Below are 25,968 nucleotides of genomic sequence, written 5' to 3'. Positions count from 1 at the left end.
GCCAATAAGTGTTACTATGGCTTAAGACGACAGATGGCCTCAAAAATGCCTAGAAAAATTAAACCGACTTTATACAAAACACTAATAAGACCAGTGCTAACATATGGTTCAGAAACTTGGATACTAACACAGAATGACCAAGAATTGCTCAAACGTTTTGAGCGAAAAATACTAAGACGAATATATGGAGGCATAAAAGAACAAGGTTTGTGGCGCAGGTGTTACAATTTTGAGTTGTATAGAAGATTTGGAGAACCTGACGTTGTAAAATTCATTAAGGTAGCACGCCTCAGATGGATAGGTCATGTAATCAGACGAGAGGAAGATACCATAGTCAAAAAAGTTTTTGACCGAAGAGGGCCGATCGGACAACGAAGAAGAGGAAGACCGAGACTTAGGTACGAAGACAACCTAGAAAATGATTTGAAGTCTATCGGAATTAGAGCATGGAGAAGAGTTGCCAGAGACAGGGGCGAATGGAGGATTGTTCTGAAGAAGGCTTTGGCTCATAAAGAGCTGTAACGCCACTGATGATGATGATGATGATGACCACTTGTCTTCTGTTATTATCCGGCATTTTATATTTTCTTCATTTAGTTTTGTTCTATTGTAGTTAATGTTACCCAAAATCGGTCTTGGTGTTTAGTCTTGGTCTTGTCTTTGCGTTTTCGCAAGACCAAGACCAAGACCAAGACCGCCTAATTTTAGCAAGACCAAGACTAACCGTGCAAGATTTCAGTAAGAACAAAACTAAGCCTGTGAGACTCTTGCGTCTTGCAGTTAGGACTGCAACTGGACTTATGCGCATTACGAACAATACCATAAACATACATACCGAATAAAAATATTCATTAAAATAACACTTGACACATTTTACACATGCTCAGAGGTCTTAATTACAATGTAAAAATAAAATATTTTTTACATTACGTCCCAGCAGATGACTTCTTCGCTCTGAAATTATTTGTCCAGATTTTGAGAATAGCCGCCCTCTAATCATAAAATAATCTTCTTGCATTCCGACGCTGACAGTAATATCGTATCGAAACTTTTTAAAAATATATCACCTTAGCTGATAAAAATATAATACTTTACTGTTAAGAACACCCACTTAATAATTCAATTTTTTTCCTATTACGCCGTCTCCACACATGGGTACCAACGTTAGCCCCAACAGCGTTCGTCCAATGTGTGTTGTGTACCGATAAAACTGTGTTGGAGCCAATGTTGGCACCAACGTTTTTATGACTTGCTCCAATGTTGGGAGTTCCGTGGACCGTCGGTTTTTGCGTACACATCAAAGGGATTGGCACCAATATTGGTGTTGGCGCTACAGCAGTGTTCCAATCGGCGTATAATTATGCTATTTGCGCATAATTTAGTTGTTGGCGCGTAATATTCGTATCCTCCATAAAATAAGGTACTTACCTAATTTTGCACAATCTAGCAAAGCAAAAGAAAATAAAACAATGACAAGCCATAGTTTATAAAAGAGTCCTCGTCTTCTTTTTTCCTTTAAAACACTTGTGCTGCCATTTTACACAGCATTCTTCTTAGAAAATAAAAATTTCTTAATCGAAGAAAATTTCCATTTCATGACGGCATTAAAAAACAAACTTACAACATGTTAAAATCGATCTTCGATCACCTGAGTCACCTCCGTTGAGTTGTTTAGGATTAATACTCCGATACTTGTCGGTGGTCTGTCAGAACTGGGTTTATGCTGAAAAGGGTATTTCTTACATAAATAAATAATATACATATCTGGTTTTTTCAGTACCTTTCAGGCACCAAAAAAAATGTACTTATCTAAATATTTTCCAAAAGTATATGCTTTTAATTTTGAAATATAGATCATTTTATCCTAATAGACCACCGTCCTATGGTGATGTACTTGGTGATGTAACTTTTAAAATATATACTTCCATATATCGACTGCGAATTAAAGTCACGTTTGATGTAGAATATAGCCAAAATAGAAGGCCAAGAAATTTGGGAATTGAGTTAATAAAAAAAACGGGTGTGGCAGTCCAGTGGGACTGCCGGTAGAAGTTATACTTCTATACACGCGTTCGTCGTAATAAATTTATATGGGAGTCAATTTGCACAATCACTACATATGTAATGCTATAAGTAAGAGAGAGCAGAAAGAGAAAAATAATTAGGTATACAGGTATATGGTGCATCGTTTGCTGTGTATAAATATATGACCTGTAATAGGAGTATAGTAAGTAAATGAAGGATTGCATCAATATTTTTATGAAAATATATATTTTTATTTTCATATATGTATAAAAGGACTTGAATGCAAAAAATTTTTTTTACACATACTCTGCGGTAAAATTCATTGTTAATTTTTTTATTAATATAAAAATACAATACAATACACTGCAACATAATTCAATATAATAATACAATACAAATTAAAATGCAAGATTCATAAGTATTTAAAAATGACAATATACGTAACTTACTTACGCATATGTTTAATTTACCATGATAAAAATATCAATAAAAAAAATATTGTTTGGTGATACAACTGTTAATTTATCTGGCATTGACAAATACAATATTTAATTGTTGTTTGTTGTGGATATAAGTACACACTTGAACTTTCTTGAGATAATTACAAGTTTTAATTTATAATTTAACATGCCTAACGAGGCTTGTTACTCCCGTGCAAATTTCTGATTCACTCCCGTGCAAATTTCCAAAGTCGAACGTATAGAAGTATAACTTCAAAAACCATCAACTCGGATTATGTTGTAAATTTTTATTTTATTTTAAAATTTAGCATTTTTGCGTATATTACATATATTTAATAAAATTAACGTGGGGTGTTTAAATATTTCAAAAATAAAAAAGGAAATTCATATTGGGATTCGAACTCACATACACCAGCGTATGAACCAAACACGTAAAATATGTGCCAATTAGACATGACACAAACGTATTTCAAAATTGACAGTTCTCGGTCATACAGTGATTTATTGAGATTATTATTTTGAAATACAAAAGACTAAAATAATTATGAACATTTAATAAATAATACAAAACATATCACCTAAATAATAATATTAATAAATATTATATTATATTATATATGTATATATATATATATATATATATATATATATATATATATATATATATTATATATATATATATATATACAATGTATATAATATTAAATATATATACAAAAGAATTTTTATTCTCGAGAGAGGAAGAGAGAGAAAATATATCTCCTGTCTCTCTCTTACTCATTATCTTACATATGTAATGATTTCACCGATTCACTCCCGTACAAATTTCGAACGTGGAGCGCGCGTATAGAAGTATAACTTCAAAAATAAATGGGATTCAGAGCCTCGACGTCAGGTTTACACTCATATATTCAGTCTGCAATTGTCAAATACGGCATCTCTAAAAATCTGGTAGCTTTAAGTAACGCTGTAGACAAAATGACATAAAATTCGCTTGAATTTAACGTGAATGACAATTTTGACGTACAATTATTCCTTGTGTATGCTGTAGGATCTCGTTCTAAGTTGTTCTGTTCTATTCGGTCGATTGTTGAAAATTCCTTATTTATAAACGATAAAGTAATGTTCTTCCTCTAACAACGAATTTTCGTTAGAACAAGTAATTTAGGCTCTATCGTATAAGGATTTAATGATTTCCTTTTTAATACTGATATTGTGATTTGATTTGTAATGTAGATATTTATTGGTGTGTGTTAGTTTTATATACACCTAAGTCTCATATCCAGTATCGTTCTTAGAGATTAAAACATCCAGGAAAGGTAGTGTGTTATTTTATTCCTTTTCCATGGTAAATGTTATTGTCTCTGCTTTATCGTTTATATCATTCAGGAATGTGTCCAACAATTCTGATCCATGAGGCCATATTGAGAATACATCATATGCATATCTCTACCATACTGTGGGTTTTAAATATTGTTTAGAAATAATGAAGAAATAATTGAGAATATTTATTATCAGTAAATAATGTCATTAATTCCATTATAGCTGATATATTTTAGTCTTGTTCTAGTTGCCAATGTATGATGACTCTAATTTTGTCTTGATTATATTCAAAGTCTTATCTAATGTCGCATTTGTAAATCAATAATTATTTATGTCAAAACTCACAAAAATATTATTTGAATTAAATTTCGATAATTTATTTAAAAATGTGTTGTTTTTTCTTATAAATGTGTCATTTTTATTTGCAAATGGTTGTATATTTAATAAAAATTTTGACAGTTCACTACAAGGAGAATTCATTTCGGCTTAATCCCATATGAACCCAAAATTTAACTTAGACATGCTACAAGAAAACAGTGTCAAAACTATTTTTACTTTGAGAATCATTCAAAAACTATGACTTTTGTTCAATTCTTGTATACCCCTTTTCAATTATACAGGACTTGTGAACTTTTTACTTGTTTATTTTCATTGAAATTTTGAAAATTGTATTGTGTGTTTTATTATGGAAGATCCTATATATTTGTAACTAATTTTAAAACGTTAATCTTACAGCCACCTCATATTTTTGTAAACAAAAGTTTTGGTACTTGTTATAATAACAGATTTAACGGATTTTATTACAAAAGTTGATCACCCATAGTGTAGTAAAATATTCAGAAAAACTGCCTATTTGGCAATTGTGACGTCAGAGTTAGCGTACAAAAAAAAGTACGTGCACTCATTGTTCTCGTGTTGCGCCCGAAATTTGGAAAAGTCTGGTAAAAATCAGTAACTGGCCTATCAATCGCAATTTCACATATATACCATTCTGAATAAATAGGTCACTAGAGGGTGGATTTGTGATCGAATGTTTACTGTAAACTGTTATCCCTTAGCACATTCGGGATAAAACAGAAGGGTGTAAACTATTTCAGGATAATTCATTGCCTTACGGAGATTAGGAACAAGGGTTGGCTATATGTAAAACATTTATCTCCTAAAGTTAGGTGGATTACTAAATTATGCAACGGAAATTAATTTAATCTTGCGATTAGTGACATATTTATTGCATATACAGGTCAGGACAGAATCTAGATTAAAAAGCATAAAAAAGTTAAAATGAGCGTTTAAGATAAAAACAAAATTTATTTTTTCTTAACAAAACCAAAATCATTGAATAAACAAAATCATCAAATAGATTAACGGTATACAAAAACCAAATTTAATTTTTGTAAAAAACAACAATAACCAAATAATTATAATAATAATAATGTTTATTTAGGAAGCTTACAAAGATTACAAGAATCAAAAAGCATACTAAATACTAAATAAACATAAAAACTCACTGAAGTAGAGCCTACTATAAAAGTAGAACCCTTTGTGCGTGAGACTTAAAAATATATTCAAACAAAGAAATATTTTTGTATAAATATAAATTGTAAGTTACATATGCGTACTTACAAAAATACTAATTTAATTAAAATGTTTATCAATTATATAAAACTAGATATTTAATCTCGTATGTATATGGAATTTCATTTTTTGCGTTGACTTTAAATGAGAAAATATTTGGGAGGTTACTTACATACGATGTAAATGGTATATATTTTGTTTTATCTACATTTAAGGTGAGATTAATAAATTGTAATCCATTGTAAAATTTTGTCTTCTATCACTTAAAATATACAAATTTATACATTTTAAGTGATAGGCGTATATATTTTAAATGGGCGTATATTTAAATTTTGCGATTTGGCGACGCATCGAAGTACTAAGCCTACCAATTTTCGGCAGCAAGATGAATCGCTATGTAACTTTTTTCGTTCGATTCGGAATTGATCGAAGTGCCAGGAAACTTTGTGAACAAAATTTATGGTGGTAAAATGAAAATTGCATTTTGTGCATAACAAAAATAAATTTTTAAGGTGCATAGAAAATGAAAAATTTGCAAGTCGGAAAATATCGACAATAATGGGTTCAATTTTGTTATTCAGCTGTTTTCGCGAGGTTGCTGAACACGAATATGAGATAACGACGATAGGCCTCAAGCCACCTGATGACCAGGGTGGACCTCATCTCCTAGAGTTTTATGTTATTTTCATTCGAAAGTCATTACTCGGGAATTTTCAATGTCGCTGAACACGAATATTATGACGGCGATGGTCCTCGAGCTACCTGGTGCCCAGGGTGGACTTAGTCTTCTAGAGTTTGATGTTATTTTTATTTTAAATATTTCAAACATCTTTACTTGGGGGTTTTTGAGGTTGCAGGAAACGAATAATACGATGGCGATGATCTTCAAGGTATCCGTTACTCATAGCGGACCTCATCTAATTAAGTTGCCTGTTAATTTGTTATATCAGATTTTTATGACAGTGTTGTATCAAATAAGAGTTAAAATAAAAAGATGATTAACAAATAATCGTACTATTCAAATTTATTTCTTCCTCATCTTCATCTGTATCAGATAATTGATTTTCTTCTGGAGAACAACCAAATTCGTGCAATTGGACCCAGCACAATTTTTACATCCAGATTTTTGTATAAAAAATGGGTATTTTCATAATAATTTAAAATAGAGCGAAGAGATAAAAACGAACTTTTACTAAGTAACTTCTTATCTGTATGCTAGTATAGGTATGTGAGAGAATAAGAAGTATACGAGCACATGTGAAAGTAAAAGGCAGGAGTTGCTACAGGGGAGATTATAATATGTATCACCTCGCACTTCATCAGTGCTACCAACTGGTTACAAGCGCCAAATTTAAAAACAATGTTTTGGATTATTTTTTAGTTAAAGTTTTATATAAGGTATTCTGAAGTCATTTATCAACGAAATATTCGTGTTCAGCGACCTTGAAAACCCCGATTAATTATTGTCGACTGATTTAGAAAGAAATTAACATGAAACTCCAAGGAACGACGTCCACTCTGGGTACCAGATACCCTGTAGACTATCGTCGCCATAATATTCGTATTCAGCAACCCCAAAAACCCAAAATTAATGACTTTTAACTGATTTATAATAAGAATGACATAAAAATTCAGGAGACGAGGTCAACTTTGGGCACCATGTAGTTCGAGTAAAATCGCTGTCATAATATTCGTGTTCAGCGACCTCGAATATTTCCGAGTAATGGCTTTCACTGATTTCGAATGAAAATAACAAAATTCCAGGAGACCAGGTCTACCCTGACCACCAGGTAACTCGAGGACTATCATCGTAATCATATCTGTGTTCAGCGACCTCGAAAATACCCTAGGTAACAAAACTCAAATCAGTACTGTTGATATTTTCTGGGTTGCAAATTTTTCATTTTCTAGGCACTTTTAAAATGCATTTTCCCTATACACAAAACGCAATTTTCATTTTACCACCCTAAATTTTGTTCACAAACTTTTCTGACATTTTCCCGCATCGAATGCAAAAAGTTGGATAGCGATTTATCTTGCTGCGGAAATTGGTGGGTTAAGTGCTTTTTAGCGCTTCATTGCTTCGCCTAAATCATATCCAGGAACGTTTGTAAGTAAGTATGAGTAATTTTTGACAATACCAAAGCAATCTTTTTTAATTGTTAAAAACCTTCATCCTTAAACATTGCATCTTTAAGCAGTGGCGTAGCTAGGGTAGGGCGGGACTGCGGCCGCCCTGGGTGTCACCTGTTCGGGGGTGACACCCGATGACAAAAGAATAAATCGTTAATGTGTAATTTTACTCACTTTACAATCAAAATACAATTCGATATTATTTTGTGAACAGACAAAACCGAGTTTTCAAAGTGTGGATAAAAACTGGCGCCGTGGATTTATGAATCCACTAGCGACATCAACTCGCTTAAATTGGAAAATAATCGAGAATTAGTGCCGTTTGCTTCCTTACCGTCTTCGCGACGCAACGTTGCATGTTCTATCTCTTGCACCATTAGCCCTAGAAAGGTGGACTATCGTAAATTTGACGACGCTCCTCGGTTTTCGCCGCAGTTCGGGTGCAGTCGCGTAACCTCTGCCCATACACTTCTCAGTAGCTGTTTCTTTAGTCTTGATTTAACAGGCGGTGAGTGCGTTTCTCCACTACTGTATTTATGTATTAGATTTTTTGAGGGCACGTCGTCAATTTTACGAAAGTCCACCTTCTACGTTAGTTTTTTTCTCTCAAGTTTATTTGGACGCCGGTGACGTTTTTGGTAAGTCATTATCTAATTCTTTTTTATATTTGTAGTAAATATTATTTTATTTAATTGTAGCACTATGTCATCACGAAAACCTTTAACGGCAAGTGAAATAAACGATGAAATACAGCGTATAATGAATGGTGAAGATAGTGAGCAGGAACCTTTTGAAGATAGTGGAAGTGACTGGGAGTTAGAAGAAGATGCTTTGGAGTTTGAATCGGACGATTCAGATGAAGAAGATGACTCTAAAAATAGTGATAATTCCAAAATTTTCCAGCCATCCAGTGTATCCAGTTCATCTGTAAATTTAATGGATGCAGATATAAAAGCAATAGTGGTGGAAAGCGAAAAATCTACAGAAGAAGTACCTGGAACATCAGGTGAGAACTCCACTGTTTCTCAGTTTATTGTAAATCCGGGAAAGGCTCTAAAAGGTAAAAACGGGCATAAGTGGTCAAACAAAATACCTTCATTGTCAAAAAGAACGGCAGCTAGAAATATTATTCATTTTATAGCTGGTCCCAAAGGAAATGCCAAAAACTACACAAAAGTTGAAGAATATTTCTTACATTTTTTTTCAGAGGATATATTATGTCGTACTCTGTTACACTCAAATACTGAAATTACAAGACAATCTAAAAAATATGCCAGTCGTCCTAATATTTCTGACATGAGTAAAAATGAGCTACAAGCTTTATTGGCAATTTTGATAATGTCTGCAGCAAATAAAGACAGTCATCTATCTGTGAAATATATGTTTGACAGTAATATATCAGGAAAATTTTATCAGGCTTGCATGAGTGGTCAGCGTTTTAAATATCTCATAAACTGTCTTAGGTTTGATGAAAAAGAAACACGAAAAGAAAGGCAGCAAGATGATCCTTTTGCGCATATACGCGAAATATGGGACATTTTTATTACCACCTGCAGAGAATCATATACACCTTCATCCTATTTGACTATTGATGAACAGTTAGTAGGATTTCGAGGACGTTGCCCTTTTCGAATGTATTTACCTGATAAACCTAATTCGTATGGTCTCAAAATCGTAATGATGTGTGACAGCTCTTCGAAATATATGATCGATGCTATTCCTTATTTAGGCAAGAAAACCAATACAAATGGTTTGCCGTTGGGTACATATTTTGTAAAGGAACTTACAAAATCAGTTCATGGTAGTAACAGAAATATTACCATGGACAACTGGTTTACATCAGTTAGCTTAGCAGAGGAGTTATTAAAAGATCAGTACAAACTGACAATTATCGGAACTCTTCGCAAAAATAAAAGAGAAATTCCACAGGAATTGTTAAATGTAAAGAACAGAGTCCCCAATACATCTATGTTTTGTTTTGATAAAAGAAAGACATTGGTATCATATATGCCAAAGAAAAATAAGGTAGTTTTACTTCTTTCAACACTTCACGAAGGTGCTGATGTTTCCAAAATAAATGGCAAACCCACTATAATAACTGATTATAATGGAACAAAAGGCGGAGTGGATACATTTGATCAAATGTGTTCGAATATGAATGCGGGTCGTAAAACGAGGAGATGGCCTTTGTGTATCTTCTATAATATGATAAATATTGCAAGTATTAACTCGTATGTTATTTACACCACAAACACATTAAAAGCAAACAGAACAGTTTTATCCAGATACGAATATATGGTTGAATTGGCTCGTCATCTCGCCGAACCCTGGCTGAGAGAACGATTGTGTATTCCAACTTTACGTCGAAATCTTAAGCAAAATATTAAAGATGTCCTCAAAATTTCCGAAGAAGTTGAACGTCCGTTACCTGAAAAAAAGAAACGCAAGGCATGTTTCCATTGTCCGAGTAAAAAGAGGCGCATGACTACCACATATTGCAACCAATGCCATCACGCTATATGTGGCGAACACCGAGGTAATATATGTACAATGTGTGCAAACGAGTAGTGTACATCGACTTTATTTATATGTGTACCACTTACTAATACTTACATTTTTTCTAATTTATTGTAATAAAAGTGTTTATAATTATATTTGTATTTTTTTTTCAATTTTTTGTTAGATGTCGTAAAAATTACGATAGTCCACCATAACTGTCAGTAAATAATAGTCCACCTTTCTAGGGTTAGACACGATCTCTACCGAATACCGATATGATCAAGACATCAAGATATATTATGATAGTATTTGTGTAGTTATGCGTATTATTGTTCTGATTTTTTCCTTTGTTGTTTTGATAGTGTTGAGCGGAAAACTCACCATTTATTGTATTTTTATTGTTACACTGTTGATTACCAGTGCAGAGAGGTGCTTGGAACTTCTGTACATTTCGTCTTTACAATAAAAAAAAACGTGGCCATATTACAGATAAAGCAATAGATTTTGCCACGAAAAAATGTGATTACTACGACATTCACACCAAGAGACGAATTCGAATGGAATGCTTTGGCCGATTCAATGTTGAACTTAAAACCAGATCAAAGTCCATTCATATTGTGGCTTCATTGTTTAAGCTTGTCCAGGCACACACTTTGTTTTTCGCGAGCAGTGAACAAATGAAATTTTAGCTGTTTTAACATTTTGTGACTTTTACCATGAAGAGATATCAGAAACAGCCCTCCTGCTAGAAATACCAAGGCTCAGAAGACATTTACAAGCGGCCAATGTTACAACCTCTAAATGGTTAGCTGTAGACCTTCTAAAATTCATTGGGATTCAGTGGAATGGGATTTCATGGAATCCCTCCCAAACTTAATGGTCGCATTAAAATTGTTTATGACCATTTGTGTATCGGTTGTTTCATGTGAGAGAAGTTTTAGTAAACTAAAATTAATCAAGAATTACTTGCGAGCAACAATGACGCAGACAAGGCTAAATAACCTCGGTTTATTAACTATCGAACATGAAGCAACACAAAACATAAATATAGAAGGTGTGATTTTAGAATTTGCCGCTATTAAAGTAGAAAAACATATTTTAATTCATTTACATAATAAATAACCTGTTATATACTATTTACTCCAATTTCATTAAACAGTTCTTAATTTTTTCATTATTCAAAACATACGTTTATCGGATTTTCGTTGATTTTAATCTTTATTTTTAGGATTTGGGGTGACACCATTGATTACCGCCCGGATGTCACCTATGCTAACTACGCCACTGTCACTGTAGTTTTTTTTTGTAAAATTTGACCAGTTACTCCAAGAATACTATCAATGACCTCTTCAAAATTGTTAGCTATTTAAATGGAGTCATAGAACGTCATTTCTTATTTCTCGAGAAACTTTATTATGTCACTTACAAAACAAAAATTTCTTTTTAAATAACCCACATTGTTTTTATGCCTATTTGATTTAAGACCGTTTTACAATTTTTAATTGCCTTGCTGGCTGGTTCGGATAGGTCACAAACAACGCTTTAAAAAAATTTTAAAATCTATTTTTTAACCTTGAATTGATTACTTTATTTAAATTTTGATTACCTAATCTACCTATTTTATTTAAATTGGTCAAAGTTGCTTCGCTATTAAAATAAAATTGGCCACCTACCTTGTTCTTTGCTTTTATCGTTTGTTACCATCATATCATTTACCCTTATGATATCGCCGTTAGTTCTTTAGCCGTTCATTAATTATATGTAGCAGGATTTTGATTGCATGAGGAATAAAGGCAATAGTTTTGTAATTATTGCTGCATGCGGTTAGTGATCCTTTTTTATGGATATGGATAAAGGTTGATATGCACCACTCATCAGGCCATTCACCTGTGATCCATATCATGCTGAACATATATCCAGTATTACATCTACGTTAATCTAGCCCATTGCTTTTAGATTGATGGATGCGATGGTATTCCATCGATCTCTGCGGATTTTTTGTTTCTTAGTTGGTTAAGAGCCCTCTCTACTTCTGCTCGTAACATTATTGCTTGTGCTTCATCTTTTTAAGTGTCTTGAGCAGTAATTTTTCCGTGTCTTTGCAATGCTCTATGCCGGTTTTTACTTCTCCATTATGATCTTGCATGGCTTGAACTCTCGGACCAAATATTTAACTTTTTTAAATTATTCATGACTTGCATGGCAGTTTGCATGTTGCTCCAGTTCTTGACATATGTTATTTATATGGTTGTTTTTATATCTGGTGCACATACATTTTATTCTCTTGTTAAGTTCCACTATTTGTTGAGCGTAGCTTCATGTTGTTGTGGTATATTGTAGCGTTTTTCATTAAAAATGCCAAATATACATTTTCTTCTCTGTTGTTCTATACTAATGGTGTTGGCATAAAACGATAATATATTCTTGTTTTTACTGGCTGTAAAAATGTGTATCTTCTTACAGTTAAGTTTTATGCTAAATCGCCCACTCGTAGTTACGGCACTTTATTATCTTTAGTAAGCTCTAAGCATTCTTAGCTAGTAGCACGGTGTCGTCTGCATATCTTTTTTTGTTGACTATTTTGACATTAATTAATATATTGTCTGTTGAATCTTTTCAGTTTCCTTTGAATAATTTTCCTGGATACGTGTTGAACAGTAAAGTCAACTCTTTACGCAGTCATTTTGAAAACTTCTGTAGGCGAACTTTCGCCCATTAATCTGAATATTTGTTTCTTATTAAGCGAATATCTTGGCATCTATTTTAAATTCTGCTATTACCTCAATGAGTTTTGGGTGGGATATAAAAATACTAATTTATCTACATATTAACTTTTTTATTTACAAAAATATGGCAAGGTTTAATATATAGATCTCGTTAATATATGTTATCCATCAACTGGAGATTTTAACTATGAAAACTGGGTACAGTCAAATACAAGTCATATACAATACATGTATATTATCTTAATTCTACCCAATACATAACAAATGATATACCGACAAATACATTGGGAGTTACTAGAAGTATGAAGATATAAAGTAAATAAAAAGCGAGTTTTAACATATTTTTCCTGATCATCTATGATATTGCTCACACACTGTTTTAGATACGCTGAGCTACAAAGGATGTGACAAATTTTTACAAAAATGGGTGACGCTTGCCTGAATTTTAAGTGTATTTATCCTTCGGCATTAAGTTGTTCTGGGGACCTAAGACCTACTGGGGATCAGAAATAACATGATTAATTAAGAGCACTACATAATATCTTCTTATCCCAGAAATTGGAAACTTCTTCTGGTTCAGGAAATTTTCCATTATGAAACTCTGATAAGGACTTCTTCAGCAGTGAAGGCTTCGTAGGGAGTTACAACAGTTTTGAAGATTTGTATAGCTTCTTGGATTCACACAGCACTTATGTTAAAAATAGGTGATGGAATAAGTTGAATTATCCAAAACTATAAGATTTCTTCCCTTTGGATATGATTTATTGGCACTTCCTACAGTAGAACGTCTCCTCAAAGGCGTTCTCAAAAACTCAAAAGTCCCTCAAAGGCACTGTTGAGCCGTATTATTTGGTGGATACATACATTGTTACAGTAAATTAATTGTGTAGATTCTGCGCGAATCTTCTTGGGTATATCCACTATGATGAACCATACAATACTAGATATTGGTTGTATTTGATAGTGATAGATTTGATAGTCTTATTATTCATTGTTATTAAATTAATTATGAACGAAATAATTGAATTGTTTTACTTTTTGGGTGATCATATAACTCTCATAATTTTTATTAAAATATCAATTTGGCCTTATTGACCAGAACTACAATAAAGTCTGACGATTTTTTTTTGACTACTGTGTTTTGAACACTTTGACTACTGGACTAGAATTTGATTTTTTTAAAACTAAAATAACTTTCTGACGAAGGTCGCAATATATAATCTGTAAAACCTGTTGCAGCTCGTGCTGCTTCTCGCACTTCAATCTCAACAACAATCGTCCTTGTCAGTCGTTTTCTTCCATCTCTCGGATTCCATGATTCCAAGTTTTTTTTTTCGGGGCCTACCTCGTTTCCTTCTATTAGATCGGATATACGCTATGATCTTTTTAGACCATCGTTCATATCAACTGCCGGGATGCTCTTCTGTCGTGAATGGTACTTTGTTCTTTTGAGCGTTCACTAATTTCTTCGTTTCTTCAAATACGGTCTAATCATTCGCTTATTATCAGCATCATCATGTCTTCTTCATCATTCGCTATTACCAGCTGGTTATCTGCAAACAGTGAAATAAAGGTAATCTTCTTCGATTTCAATTCCCATTTTCCCATGCCCATACCTCCAGAGCTCTTTGGGTGTAGATTTTAAACAGAGTAGGAGAAAGGCATCCTTGTCTTAAACCTTTGTATGTTTCAAATAATTGGGACAAATTGTTTCGCGTTTTGATACTGCTAAACGGTTTATTATATATCTTCTCCAGGGCTTTTACATATAAATTATTTAAACCAGAGTTCTGAAGTACCTCAAATAACTTGTTAATTGTCATACTGTCGTACGCTTTCTCCAGATCCATAAACATAAGGTGATTATTTTTAAATTTCTGCTACAAACACAACCCAGAGTCATATCCTGACCAAAAAAATAAATCTATATTGCAAAAACGATAACTGCGAAATACGTGGCAGCTATAAAATGGCATTTGAGCTAAAACTTAATAGATAAAGCATAAATATATAATTGCAAGTCATCTATGCAATATTTCAACCGCATCAAATGGAAATCTCAGTTGAAGAAGAAGCTATTCATGAAGTCCTACATGCATTATATCAAATGGCTCCAAAACTTCTAAGAAATCTGAAATTAAAGAAGTAATTGATAATCTAGAAGTCAATAACTCACCTATTATCTAGTTTGCTACTAAAAAAATGTACAAAATGAAGGTATAAGTTTAATTCTGTATATTTTTAATTCAATATTAAAAACAGGTTACTTTCCACTTCAATCGAAAGTTGTTCAAATTGTTTTTATTCCAAAATGTGTCTTTATATAGCCCATTAGCGTATTGTGTATTATATTCCATGTGTTAGAACGCCTTTTTCTGAGAAGACTAGAGACTGTTTTATGACAGAATTGTTTTGCCGAATTAACAGTTTGAGTTTAGGAAACAACATGGTACGATCAAGCAAATTCACAGGGTGGTAACTTCAGAATTTCGCTCGAAAACAAATATTACTGTACAGTTACTTTTCTAGATGTCTCTCAGATATTCGGCAAAGTTTGGCAGGCAAGGCTTATCTCCAAAATTAAATCCCTATTTTCTTATTCTATAAGTTTAGTTCTAAGTTCCTACTTGGTAGATCTATTTTCTCCAGTCCAAAGAATTGTTAAAATCATTAACCTGTTTCCGATATGTTCTGGTGTTTCACAAAACAAGCAAACTAGGACTCAACCTTTACTTAATACAACTACCAACAATATAATAATCGCTGATACTACAGTTATCACGGCTTCAAATGACATAGCAACGGAAGCATCTCAGGTATAGCAAAACCACCTACTTAAACTAGAAAGCTGGCTTAGACTGTGGAAAGTCCAAGTCAACAGTTAAAAATTAACATAGATAAACAATAGGTGCCAGTTATAACGTGGTTAGATTCATTTGGATAGTGAACTGGAGCACCCACGATTGAGAAAAACGCCTTCAACTTAACTTAAACTAGAGGAATATATATTGGTACATGAGTCAAAAGTCAATCCTACAGAATAAACTTCTGATTTATACATACATTTTAAAACAATATGGCTATACATGCAACACAAATCTGGGTTAAAGCAGGTAATACTAACATATAAAAATTTCAACGATTCTAATAAAAAGTACTGCGCTAGATCTACAATGCTACTTGGTATATTACGAACCAGAGGTTACACCAAGACCTACAGGCACCAATAGTTAGCGAACCTCTTTCTACTGTAAGCTCTGCATACAAGACCAGACTACCTTGCCATCTTCATATGGAGAAACACAGTATAAACGTCAAAATGCGGTAAAATAATAAGATTTTAATACGGTGTTTTTTTTAAAACTTTTCTCGTATTTTTTTTAGGATTATAATACTAATATTTGTTGCCAGTGCTGTTTATCTGTATTAAATTATGTCACTTATGTTTCTAAACTAAATTTTATGTCATAGATATATAGTTATACTATGGTATGACTTACTTAGATTCTTGCCACTGGGTGACTTCCCACTGTTATTTTACAAAAAATATACACATTGCTTATTATTTGTACTGGAAAAGATTGCAATAAATATTTGATGATAAAAAAATTTCTTCTCCTTAAACTCGGAATACTAAAACACTTTTCAGAGTACTGTTTACTTTAAAAAACGTTATTGTTTATGTAAGCTTCCACTAGAATTGCCGACACCACATATATATCTAAAAAGATTGCAGGTTTTCGCGGCCGATGTTTTTGTAATGGTAAATTGCTTTCGGGATTTACACACTATTATTTGGAATTTTGGAACGGCGATGCGGGAGCGGACGTAACTTCTTGTACAACGGATCGGAAAATCTTGGCAAAACGCGACGTTAAGTACATCTTCAAACTAACGAAGACAATACAAGAGAGTCTAACATCCGCCAAAGATCTACCACTATTGCCCATTACGGGAATATACGCTATTCCCTATAGTTGTGGTTCAGTGTACATTTTTTGTGTACATATCGTACTGAAGAGTGTGTTCAGTAATTGCCTTGTTACTAAATAAAGTCCGCGAGAATTTAAAGATTTGAATTTAATAGAGAACATTGTTTTTTTTCTTCTTTAAATCGTAATTTTTTTATTGAATCATAAAGAACATATGATAGGGTTAAGTAGGGATCTAGGGGGCCAATTCTGATCACCGAAACGAGAGAGTACATGACTAAGAAATGTCTCATAGAGTAATTGAATTGTTTCAGCTGTATGTGGTACAGTCTTGTTGAAACCAAATGTCATCCACATTAATATCATCCAATTTAGGCAGAAAGAACTCTGTTGTCCTGTTGTGATATCGAGCACCAGACAGTCACTGCTTGACCAGCATAACTTTTAAAAAAGTATGGTAAAATGATGCCTCTAGCCCAAAATCCGCACCAGTGACAAGTTGTGGGTGCATTTTTTTTTTCGACAATCAAATGTGGTTTCTCAGTACTCCAACAGCGGCAATTTAGACGATTAACAAAGCCATCAAGTGAAAATGTGCTTCGTTGCTTAGGGTGATTTTGCTCGAAAAATCAGCCTCCACTTGTTGATGTTCGATAATCAATTCAACGAACTCTCTTCACTATGCATGGTCACTAGGCTTCAGTTCTTGTGTCATTTAAACTTTGTAAGCAGAGAAATGAAGATCTTCAGTGAGTATACACTATAGAGAGTTTCTTGAAATTTGCAGTTCTTGTCCACGACGCCAAATTGATGTTCCTGAACTTTCACAACACTCTCAAGCACTGCATCTATACTGACATTTGAGCGGCTTATTTTTGAACGACCAGTGTGTTTAGCATCACTAATTGATCCAGTTTCACTCAATTTTTAAATTACTTCCTTCACAGTTGACGAAGTTAATATTCCGACGATATGTTCGAACTGTAGCCGCCAAACTTTCATTATTTGTAAAATATTGTTCAATAATGAAAATGCGCTATTCTCTCGTGTAACGCTTCATTTTTACTAACCTTATACTGTCAGCTGTCAAACTGTCATTTTTGGTGCCAACACTTTACTGCACAAATGGCGGTAAATTCATATCTTTCGTGAATTTAGTTTCCGTCGAATCCTAACGACTAATTATAGAGGAGTTATACTATACAAATTATGTCTTGGTGGTTTTTCAAAGCATTCGAAGCGACGGTCTCAGTTATACTTTTTCATTTTTGTAACAGTGATCAAACGCACATTATTCAGGCGATACACTCACGTTTGACTTACCTAGGTCATATGTATAGCAATTCTAAGACTAATCACTTTCCTCTTTATTTCAAAGCTCGACGTAGAATTACTAATCATATCACATAAATTGGCTTTGTTCAACTAACGTAGTAAGCACATTATAAATAGCTCAGATACTTGAAGATCATAATATTCATCATCATATTTTGCTCGACAGTTCTCTGTGGATCCTGGTCTGCTCGAAGAATCGTCGTCATTCTGCTTGATTTCTTATGCTTTTTAATACCCCTAAGTCGGTTTTAACTCCATCCAACCACCTAATTCGTGGGCGGGCGAGGACCGGCCTCGGCAGTGTTTTTTATATAATAATTTTAGTTCTTCTTTGGATGTTTCTTGAGTGGAATTGGTTTTGGGAGGGAGTCCATAGCATGCCATATTTGTAAGGATTATTCGTCTTTTAATTTTTCCGCTTGTTTTGTTAGTAGTAATCACCGAGCCAAAGTATGTGAAGCTTTTAACACATTCAAAAATATTACTTTCAAAGACTGTTTCCTGTTTCTCGTTTCCTATAGGATTCTTAGTAACCAGCATATACTCGAAGATCATCAGTGAGTAATATGAACTAAAATAGGTTACGACCACTCCTGCATCGCCTTTAGACTTCTGCTATAGTTGAAGACGAAACGCCAGGAAAAACAATTCCAGACCACTGTCCGCAAACCCCCAATACAACCTAAATAATCTCGACACTCTCAAAAACCTGGCAAAAGAAAATAAAATGTTACAAGATGCTGCAAGAAAGTTTCAGAAATGGCTGATGAGTAACCATCAAAAGAAACGGAGAGTCACTCAATGGCAATTTCAGACTAAGAAAATAATCAAGAATATTGATAAAAAAGTCTTGGAAAACGGTCACCGAAATGGTGACTGAACATTGTCGTTTAAGAAAACAACTATACAATATAGGTAAGATGAATGAACTATGGTGCAAAAAATGCGAAATGGAAAAAGAGACTGCCATACACATATTATACCAATGCAATGTGATATGAGGCAGGAATTCATTGGTCAATTGAGGATCGAACCAGAAGAGACTAAGTACCAACGAAGAAACTGTTGGGCATCTTTGACGCCACTGGACTTATTAGAAGTTAATGAAAAAAGCAGGGTTTGGTACACAGGTCTTATGATCGAGTGCCAAAGATTAATGGGTCTCGCCTGAACTAAGAAGAAATCCCGAATACGTCGTACCATTATAAAAAATTAGTATTAATTCCCTATTTTTTAAGGAAAAGTATTAAATTTTTTTTTTGTTCTAAGAACCTAAACTGCACCAAAAAACAAGAATAAATTAATTTAAAAAAATATACATTTATACCGTATGAAAAAATAATGATTCGCCAGAAGTTTTAATAAAATGCTTATGAATATCAAACAAACTTTTAAAAACATGTTCTTTATCGATATCTGGATACTTTTCTTTGTCATCAACTAAAACGGCATGCCATCCACAGTTTCTTGCACCATCATAATCTAAAGATTTTTGATCTCCTATATGTAAACATTCCTTTGCTTCTAGATTTTCAAGTTTAGCCGAAGACATTGCTTCAAGAAAAATCTTAGGATCAGGTTTTTCAAATCCTACATTATAGGATATCAGCACAAACTGAAAATAGTGCCTGAGTCTGGTGTTGATCAAGACGTGTCTTAACCTAGGGTCATAATTTGACACTACTCCTAGCGTCATACCTAGAACAAATTAAATATATATTAAATATATGTACAAACATAGTAAAATAGACTCCAAAGATATACAGAACGGCCAAATCAACTCTTTCAAAGATAAGCGGACAAATTGTTCTTTTTGCGTTTCTAGTATTCCAAACCTTTTTACTCCATTCTGTATATTTTTCTAAATTCAAATGTGTGATTGATTTTTTTTAAATTTTTTCAAGTGGGTCAGCAATTGAGATTAACAAATAACTTATAAAATAAAACAATTTCACCGAATCCCTTCCGAATCAATTTTTTTAGGCGTTTCTCATCGACATAATACTTTTTCTCTCTTGTAATTTTTAGAAAAACTCTATTATTTGCACTTTTTTGTTGAAAAATGCCTTAATTAGTGATTTTTTGGATTTTTTTTCTAAAAAACTACTAAAGTAACTACAATTCTACAAAAAGCTTTATAATCTTTAAACCTTTAACCCTTGCAGGACCAATCTATTAGAAACAGCGAGGACCAAAGGGGTCAATAAATGTCCACATATATATTAATCAAAAAAATCAATATTTCGAAGATACCTTTCGAGCAGTCTACCGCTAAGCGTGTACAGCGCTATAGGCGTTCGAATCATTTCGAATTTTTAAATTATATAATATATACTGGGTGTTTCAAAAAGGTGTGTCAAAAATTAAATCACGCATTCCGGGGACAAAAATAAATTGATTGAATCCAACTTACCTTAGTACAAAAGTGTAGACAAAAAAAGTTACAGCCCTTTGAAGTTACAAAATAAAAATTGTTTTTTTTGCATTATCTTTTATTTACATTTATTAAAAATGGACACGTTAAACATACCTTTTTAATGTATGTGTATGTAATGTATGACATACCTTTTTAAAACACCCTGTATATGGAAAATACCTGAAATTTAAATTGTATTTACCACTACGTAGGTAAATGAAGATAGAACTAAAAATTGAGGAAAATAAGTTATCTTAGAAAAAAGCCAATTGTAAATTATTTTGAATGCGTTTAAAACCGTTATTTGAGTAAGAAACTTCATTTATATGAGAGTTGAATTTTTTTTAGATAGAAACGGCCATTGTTTTTTTATATAATTTATAGTGTTTTTTTATAATTTAATTATCATATAATAGTTAAGTATATTACTTTGTCGTAAGTCTAAACATAATAATTGGTTATCAAAAGTGAAATTATGTTACATCTTTAGCCAGCGCACATGATTCAATGTGCACAAGTTTTGGGAATTCTCGAAAAAAAAAACAACTTTAATTACACTTACATTATTTATTCCCAAACAATCCTACATTACCATACAATAAACTAATATAAAGAAAGAAAAACAATGAATATACCATACAATTTTGATGAAAAATAATCATTAATTATACTTACTATAAAAAAAATTTGTTTTGGTCACAAAATTTCGTTTACTGTCAAATTGAGGAATCAATTTTCTTAATTCAAGTTTCGCTTATATTAAACTTTCTCTTGATTCTTTATCACACAATGACATATATGCCTTTGTCACTATTTTTCAAAACGTTTCTGCCTGTGTGACATGGCAACTTTGCAAAAATTAAGTTTTTATCGGCGTAAGACGCAATGATCTTTTATTTATTTATTTATTAATATACGGGATTACCCCCATTACAAAAAAAATGTATGTTAACATACAGTATAAAAATCAATCTCTGTAATTGCTTACATTACAAACTAAGTGAAATTAAAATCCTAATTATAAATAAAACAAAATATTAATTATAAATGAAACAAGATGAATTAAAATAAACAAAAAAGTAAATATAACTTGTCTAGCTCTTTTTATCCGATTTTTAAATGAAGCCAAGGAGACACCAAATATTTCTAAATTGTTCCTATTTATTATTTTCAGTGTTCGCTCAATGGGTGAGTGCATACCATAATTTGTACAGTGAAAAGGTATATAAAACAGATCAACAGATCTGAGACTTCTAATAATAATATATAAGCTAATAGATTGGAAAGGTTCTTCTTCTTCTTAAGGTGTCCTCTCCATTACTGAAGGTTGACTACAATTACAGCAAATTGCTCTCTATCTTGAGCTGTTCTTAGTATCGAATGTGTCTCCATGCCTGTCCAATCTCTTACATTTTCAGCCAGTAGCATTTTCTTCCTGGAGCTCTTCTTCCTTCCACTTTCCCTTCCATTATCAGTCGTAGGAAGTTGTTCCCTTCCATTATCTGTAAATATGTCCGAGATAACTCGTTTTTCTGGTTTTTACAATATTTAGGAGTTCTCTCTCAGTCCCCATTCTTCTCAGCACCTCGTTTTTGGTCACGTGCTCTGTCCAAGAGATCTTCAGCATCCTTCGAAAAACCCACATCTCAAAGGCTTCTACACTTCTCATACTTGTGATTCCGAGAGTCCATGTTTCCACTCCATATAGCAATATGGAATAAATGAATGTTTTTACAAATTGGTATCGGATATCCAATGATAAGGTAGAGTCTATTAGGAATTTTTTCATTAATTGAAAAGCGGACCTAGTATACCCTATATGAGCACGTATTTGAACTTCGTATTCAAAATCATTTGTTATCCAGCAACGAGGATACTGGAATTTTTGTACGGGTTCTATCTGTTAGTTGTAGATACGAATTTTAATGTCGGCATTTAGTGCACGTATAACAGCCATTACTTTTGTTTTATTTGTGTTTATATTCAGCCCCAATCTCCCTCTCTGGTTATGACGTTCAATATGACGTTCAAAAGTCGTTGCAAACCCTCAGCACTGCCCGCAATAATGACGGTGTCGTCTGTGTATCTTAAGTTGTTTAAATATTCTCCGTTGATTTTTATTCCTTCTTCAATATTTTCGAGGGCATTTTGAAAGATATTTTCGGAATATACCTATATTAAACAATAGTGGAGAAAGTACACAGCCCTGGCGAACTCCTCTTTTTATTTACATTTCTGCTGTCACGCGATTGTCTATTTTAATTGACTTCATTTGATCCCAATATAGGTTTTTAATAAGGGCCACCGTGTTATGGTCTGTACCATGTTGTGTTAGGGTTTCTATGAGTTCTGTGTGTTTTACTCGATCAAACGCTTTTTCGTAGTCGATAAAACAGAGAAACACGTCTTTTCGTTGGTCTCGGCATTTTTGTTGTAATATCTAGAGGCCAAATAATGCCTCCCTTGTACCAAGTCCCATACGAAATTCAAATTGATTGTCGCTCAGATTTCTTTCACATTCTCTGTATATACGTTGATGTACAATTTTGACTAAAATTTTCAGAAAATGGCTCATCAGACTAATTAATCTGAACTGTATTTATCTATTTGCTTTATTTTTCTTGGGTATAGGTATAAATGTATATCTAAACCAGTCTTCTGGGAAGATTCCGGTGGTATATATTTTGTTAAATAGTAGTGTTAAGGACTGAAGATTTTCTTCATTGATAAGTTTTATCATCTTTACATATATCTCATCTGGACCTGAGGCCTTTCGTGGCTTTGCCATATTGATTGTTTTTGTAACCTCCGATGTTAATATATCAAGTATTGTGTCTTGTACTATATTCATTTGTGATTCTGTTCTCTGGTCATCAAACAGACCTTCGATGTATTTTTCCCATTTATTTCCTACATTTTCTGGGCTAGATACTATTTGGTTGTTATCATCTACTAGAGTTGTAGTGAATTTTTTCTTCATATTTGTGACTTCCTTAATCTTTTTGTATGCATTGAAGTAGTCATGTTTTTTTAGTAATTTCCTCAGTTCCTCACATGTGCTGTTCATCCATTCATCTTTGGCTTTCCTGATTTTGTTTTGGATGGTTCTCTGGGTTTCTTTATATTTTACTTCATTGCGGTTTTTGTAAGATCTTCTTATGTCCATCAATTCTAGGATATGTATTCTTTGTTTTTCTTGTGTTGTCTTAGTTGTTCTGTTTGTATAGTTGTGATTATTGTTTTGAAGTTGTGCCAAATACTTTCTACTGATTCTTCTGATACCGCGAGTATTTCACTGAATTTTTCTTTGAGTTTAACATTGAATATTTTCGCTATTTCTGCCTGTACTGCTGGATCTTTACGTTTTTCGAGGCTAATTCGAAGCTGTTGAAGAGACTCAAACAAAAATTGACAAAATTACAGGAAGTTTCTACAAAGATATTCATATAGAAGTTTCTAAAGTAACTTTTAGAAAAATATATAAAGTCTAGAAAAGAAAATAAATATCTATCACAACTAGTGTGGTCCCAATTAGCAAATCTATCACCAACCTGTGGCAAGTATGAATAAACCCAGCTCTGATAGTAGAAGAACAATGGAAAAAAGAGAAAATGATATCACATGAAATTCAAATTTACATTGTTTAAGTAAGAGAAAGTTGTCTTGGTCCATAGATCTTGGACTTTGGACAATTTAGATCTATTGCAATATCCAATCATTGGATTAACTAAGTACTAGGAAAATATAATTTCTCTAACTTCAGCTTTATAATGGGATGCTGCTAATATTTTACAATAGATTCCTAAGGGGTAAGAGAAATGTTATCAGACCTTATTTAATTGTTAAAAAAAATAGCTATGAAGATGCACATTACATCAAGTATATAAAACAAAATACGAAATAGAATCCAGCATATGAGTAAATTTATAAGAGGATGTTGTAACACTTGTCTACCCCAGAAGCGTGTATGACCCCATTTTGGAATGATTAGAGGTAGATATGTGTGTTAATGGTTGTAGAGAGAGCAAAACTGATACAGTAGTCAGAAATCCTAGAGTGATTACCAGGATGTGATTAAACATTGAGCAAATGTAGCAAAAAAAATTCATTTAAATGGATTTACTTTTCAAACTGAACCATTGTCATAAATAATGATCAATGGCAGCCTCAATGGTCACAAGAATGTCTAGGATTAGAACTATCAAGCCTGGCACATATTGTTATTAAAATGCATTAAGTACAGAAGTTAAATTCTATAAAAGTTAATGGAATTGCCTGGTAATAAAATATCATCTCTTCTAAAAAAATGTTAAAAATGACAATGGTAAAAAATTAGCTTTCCAGTTATGAAAAGCATGATTGAAGTAACCTTTCGAGATACAATTTACTGTTTCTTTAATCAGGGAGAATCATGCTCTTCAAAAACATTAATTGCTAGGTTTTCCTCAGACTTGTACAACACTGAACAAGGCTATCATTTTCTCTACCAAGAACATTATAGCTGAAATTGTAATTATACAATTAAAATATAAATATTCAAACTAACTCAGTGCTTTTTTATAATAATCTCATTTTGCAAAAAATTAATAAACACAATATAACAAATATTGTTTAAGTATGTTAATCCATCACAAATATTCAAATTAATGATTTTCATAGACAATCTATACAGGCTTAATAGTTTTATAAGAACAGAATTTGTTAATGAATAGATTGTGCAATTAAATTAACAAGAACAAACATAAAAGCTCTAAATATAGGTTCTAAAAAAATTATTATAGCATACATACCTTTACTTCTAAGAAAAGATAAAAGTCCATATGCTCCATGTGCTACTTGCCATACTTCTGGACCTCTGTACAGATCAAGTAGATGAGTTGCTACCTGATCTAATTTTTCATTATCACAATTTATATCACAGTCTTTGAAAGAGTCTTTAACAACTGTTTGCCACCACCTTTCCCATCCCAGACCTGTATTACGTCCAAAATTTGGATGTTCTTGACTCATTTTTCGAAATTGAGTTTTAAAATGATTATTCAAAACCTTTTTATCGCAGGAAATTCCATAGAGAGCACCAATTTCTCCATATTGCTGACCAGGGCTCAATTTAAATTGCAGTAAAGTATCTGTTACATCAAATGTTATCAATCTTAACTGAGAAAGGGGCTTCATATTTTACAAAAATTTTTGAAACTTCTTAAAATTACTACACTAGTAAAATTCATGCATATTTTACCTACAAATTCGAGAGAACATTTTGATGATATAATAATAAACTTTTGACGTTTAATTTTCAGGTTAGGTCTCGTCCTTTGTCCTTTTAAAGAGCAGACTAAACAACGTTGTCATATATTCACTTTTGTAAAAGCTCAATTTTAAATGCCAGATATTTTTCGCACTTTAGCCCCCTTTCAGACGAGGATACTGTATCCGAGATACTGTATGCGAGATACAGAATTCGTGTCTGAAAGCGTTCATTTAACGTAATGTTTCTTCTGTATCCGAGATACTGAATTCGGTATCTCGCATACTGTATCTCT

At 32.8% G+C, this 25,968-nt stretch overlaps 1 protein-coding gene across 2 annotated transcripts; it reads right to left on the bottom strand.

Annotated features, from left to right (window-relative positions):
* Window positions 1-12,843: 12,843 nt before the first annotated feature.
* LOC140447995 (rhythmically expressed gene 2 protein-like) lies at window positions 12,844-25,965 on the bottom strand. Of its 2 annotated transcripts, XM_072541017.1 has the most exons (3): window positions 25,216-25,965; window positions 19,399-19,707; window positions 12,844-14,873 (listed from the first exon to the last, which is right to left on the bottom strand). In XM_072541017.1, the coding sequence occupies exons 1-3, from the start codon at window positions 25,598-25,600 to the stop codon at window positions 14,818-14,820; spliced, it is 750 nt and encodes a 249-aa protein (XP_072397118.1). In that variant the 5' UTR covers window positions 25,601-25,965; the 3' UTR covers window positions 12,844-14,817. The 2 variants fall into 2 exon arrangements, with proteins under 2 accessions (XP_072397118.1, XP_072397117.1); XM_072541016.1 differs by having other exon boundaries at window positions 12,844-19,707; window positions 25,216-25,960.
* Between the last annotated feature and the right edge of the window lie 3 nt (window positions 25,966-25,968).

The sequence above is a fragment of the Diabrotica undecimpunctata genome, chromosome 8, assembly GCF_040954645.1.
Source record: "Diabrotica undecimpunctata isolate CICGRU chromosome 8, icDiaUnde3, whole genome shotgun sequence".
NCBI classification, from domain to species: Eukaryota; Metazoa; Arthropoda; class Insecta; order Coleoptera; family Chrysomelidae; genus Diabrotica; species Diabrotica undecimpunctata.
Note: the sequence above shows the minus strand (reverse complement) of the source record. Positions and strands in the feature narration are given on the sequence as shown.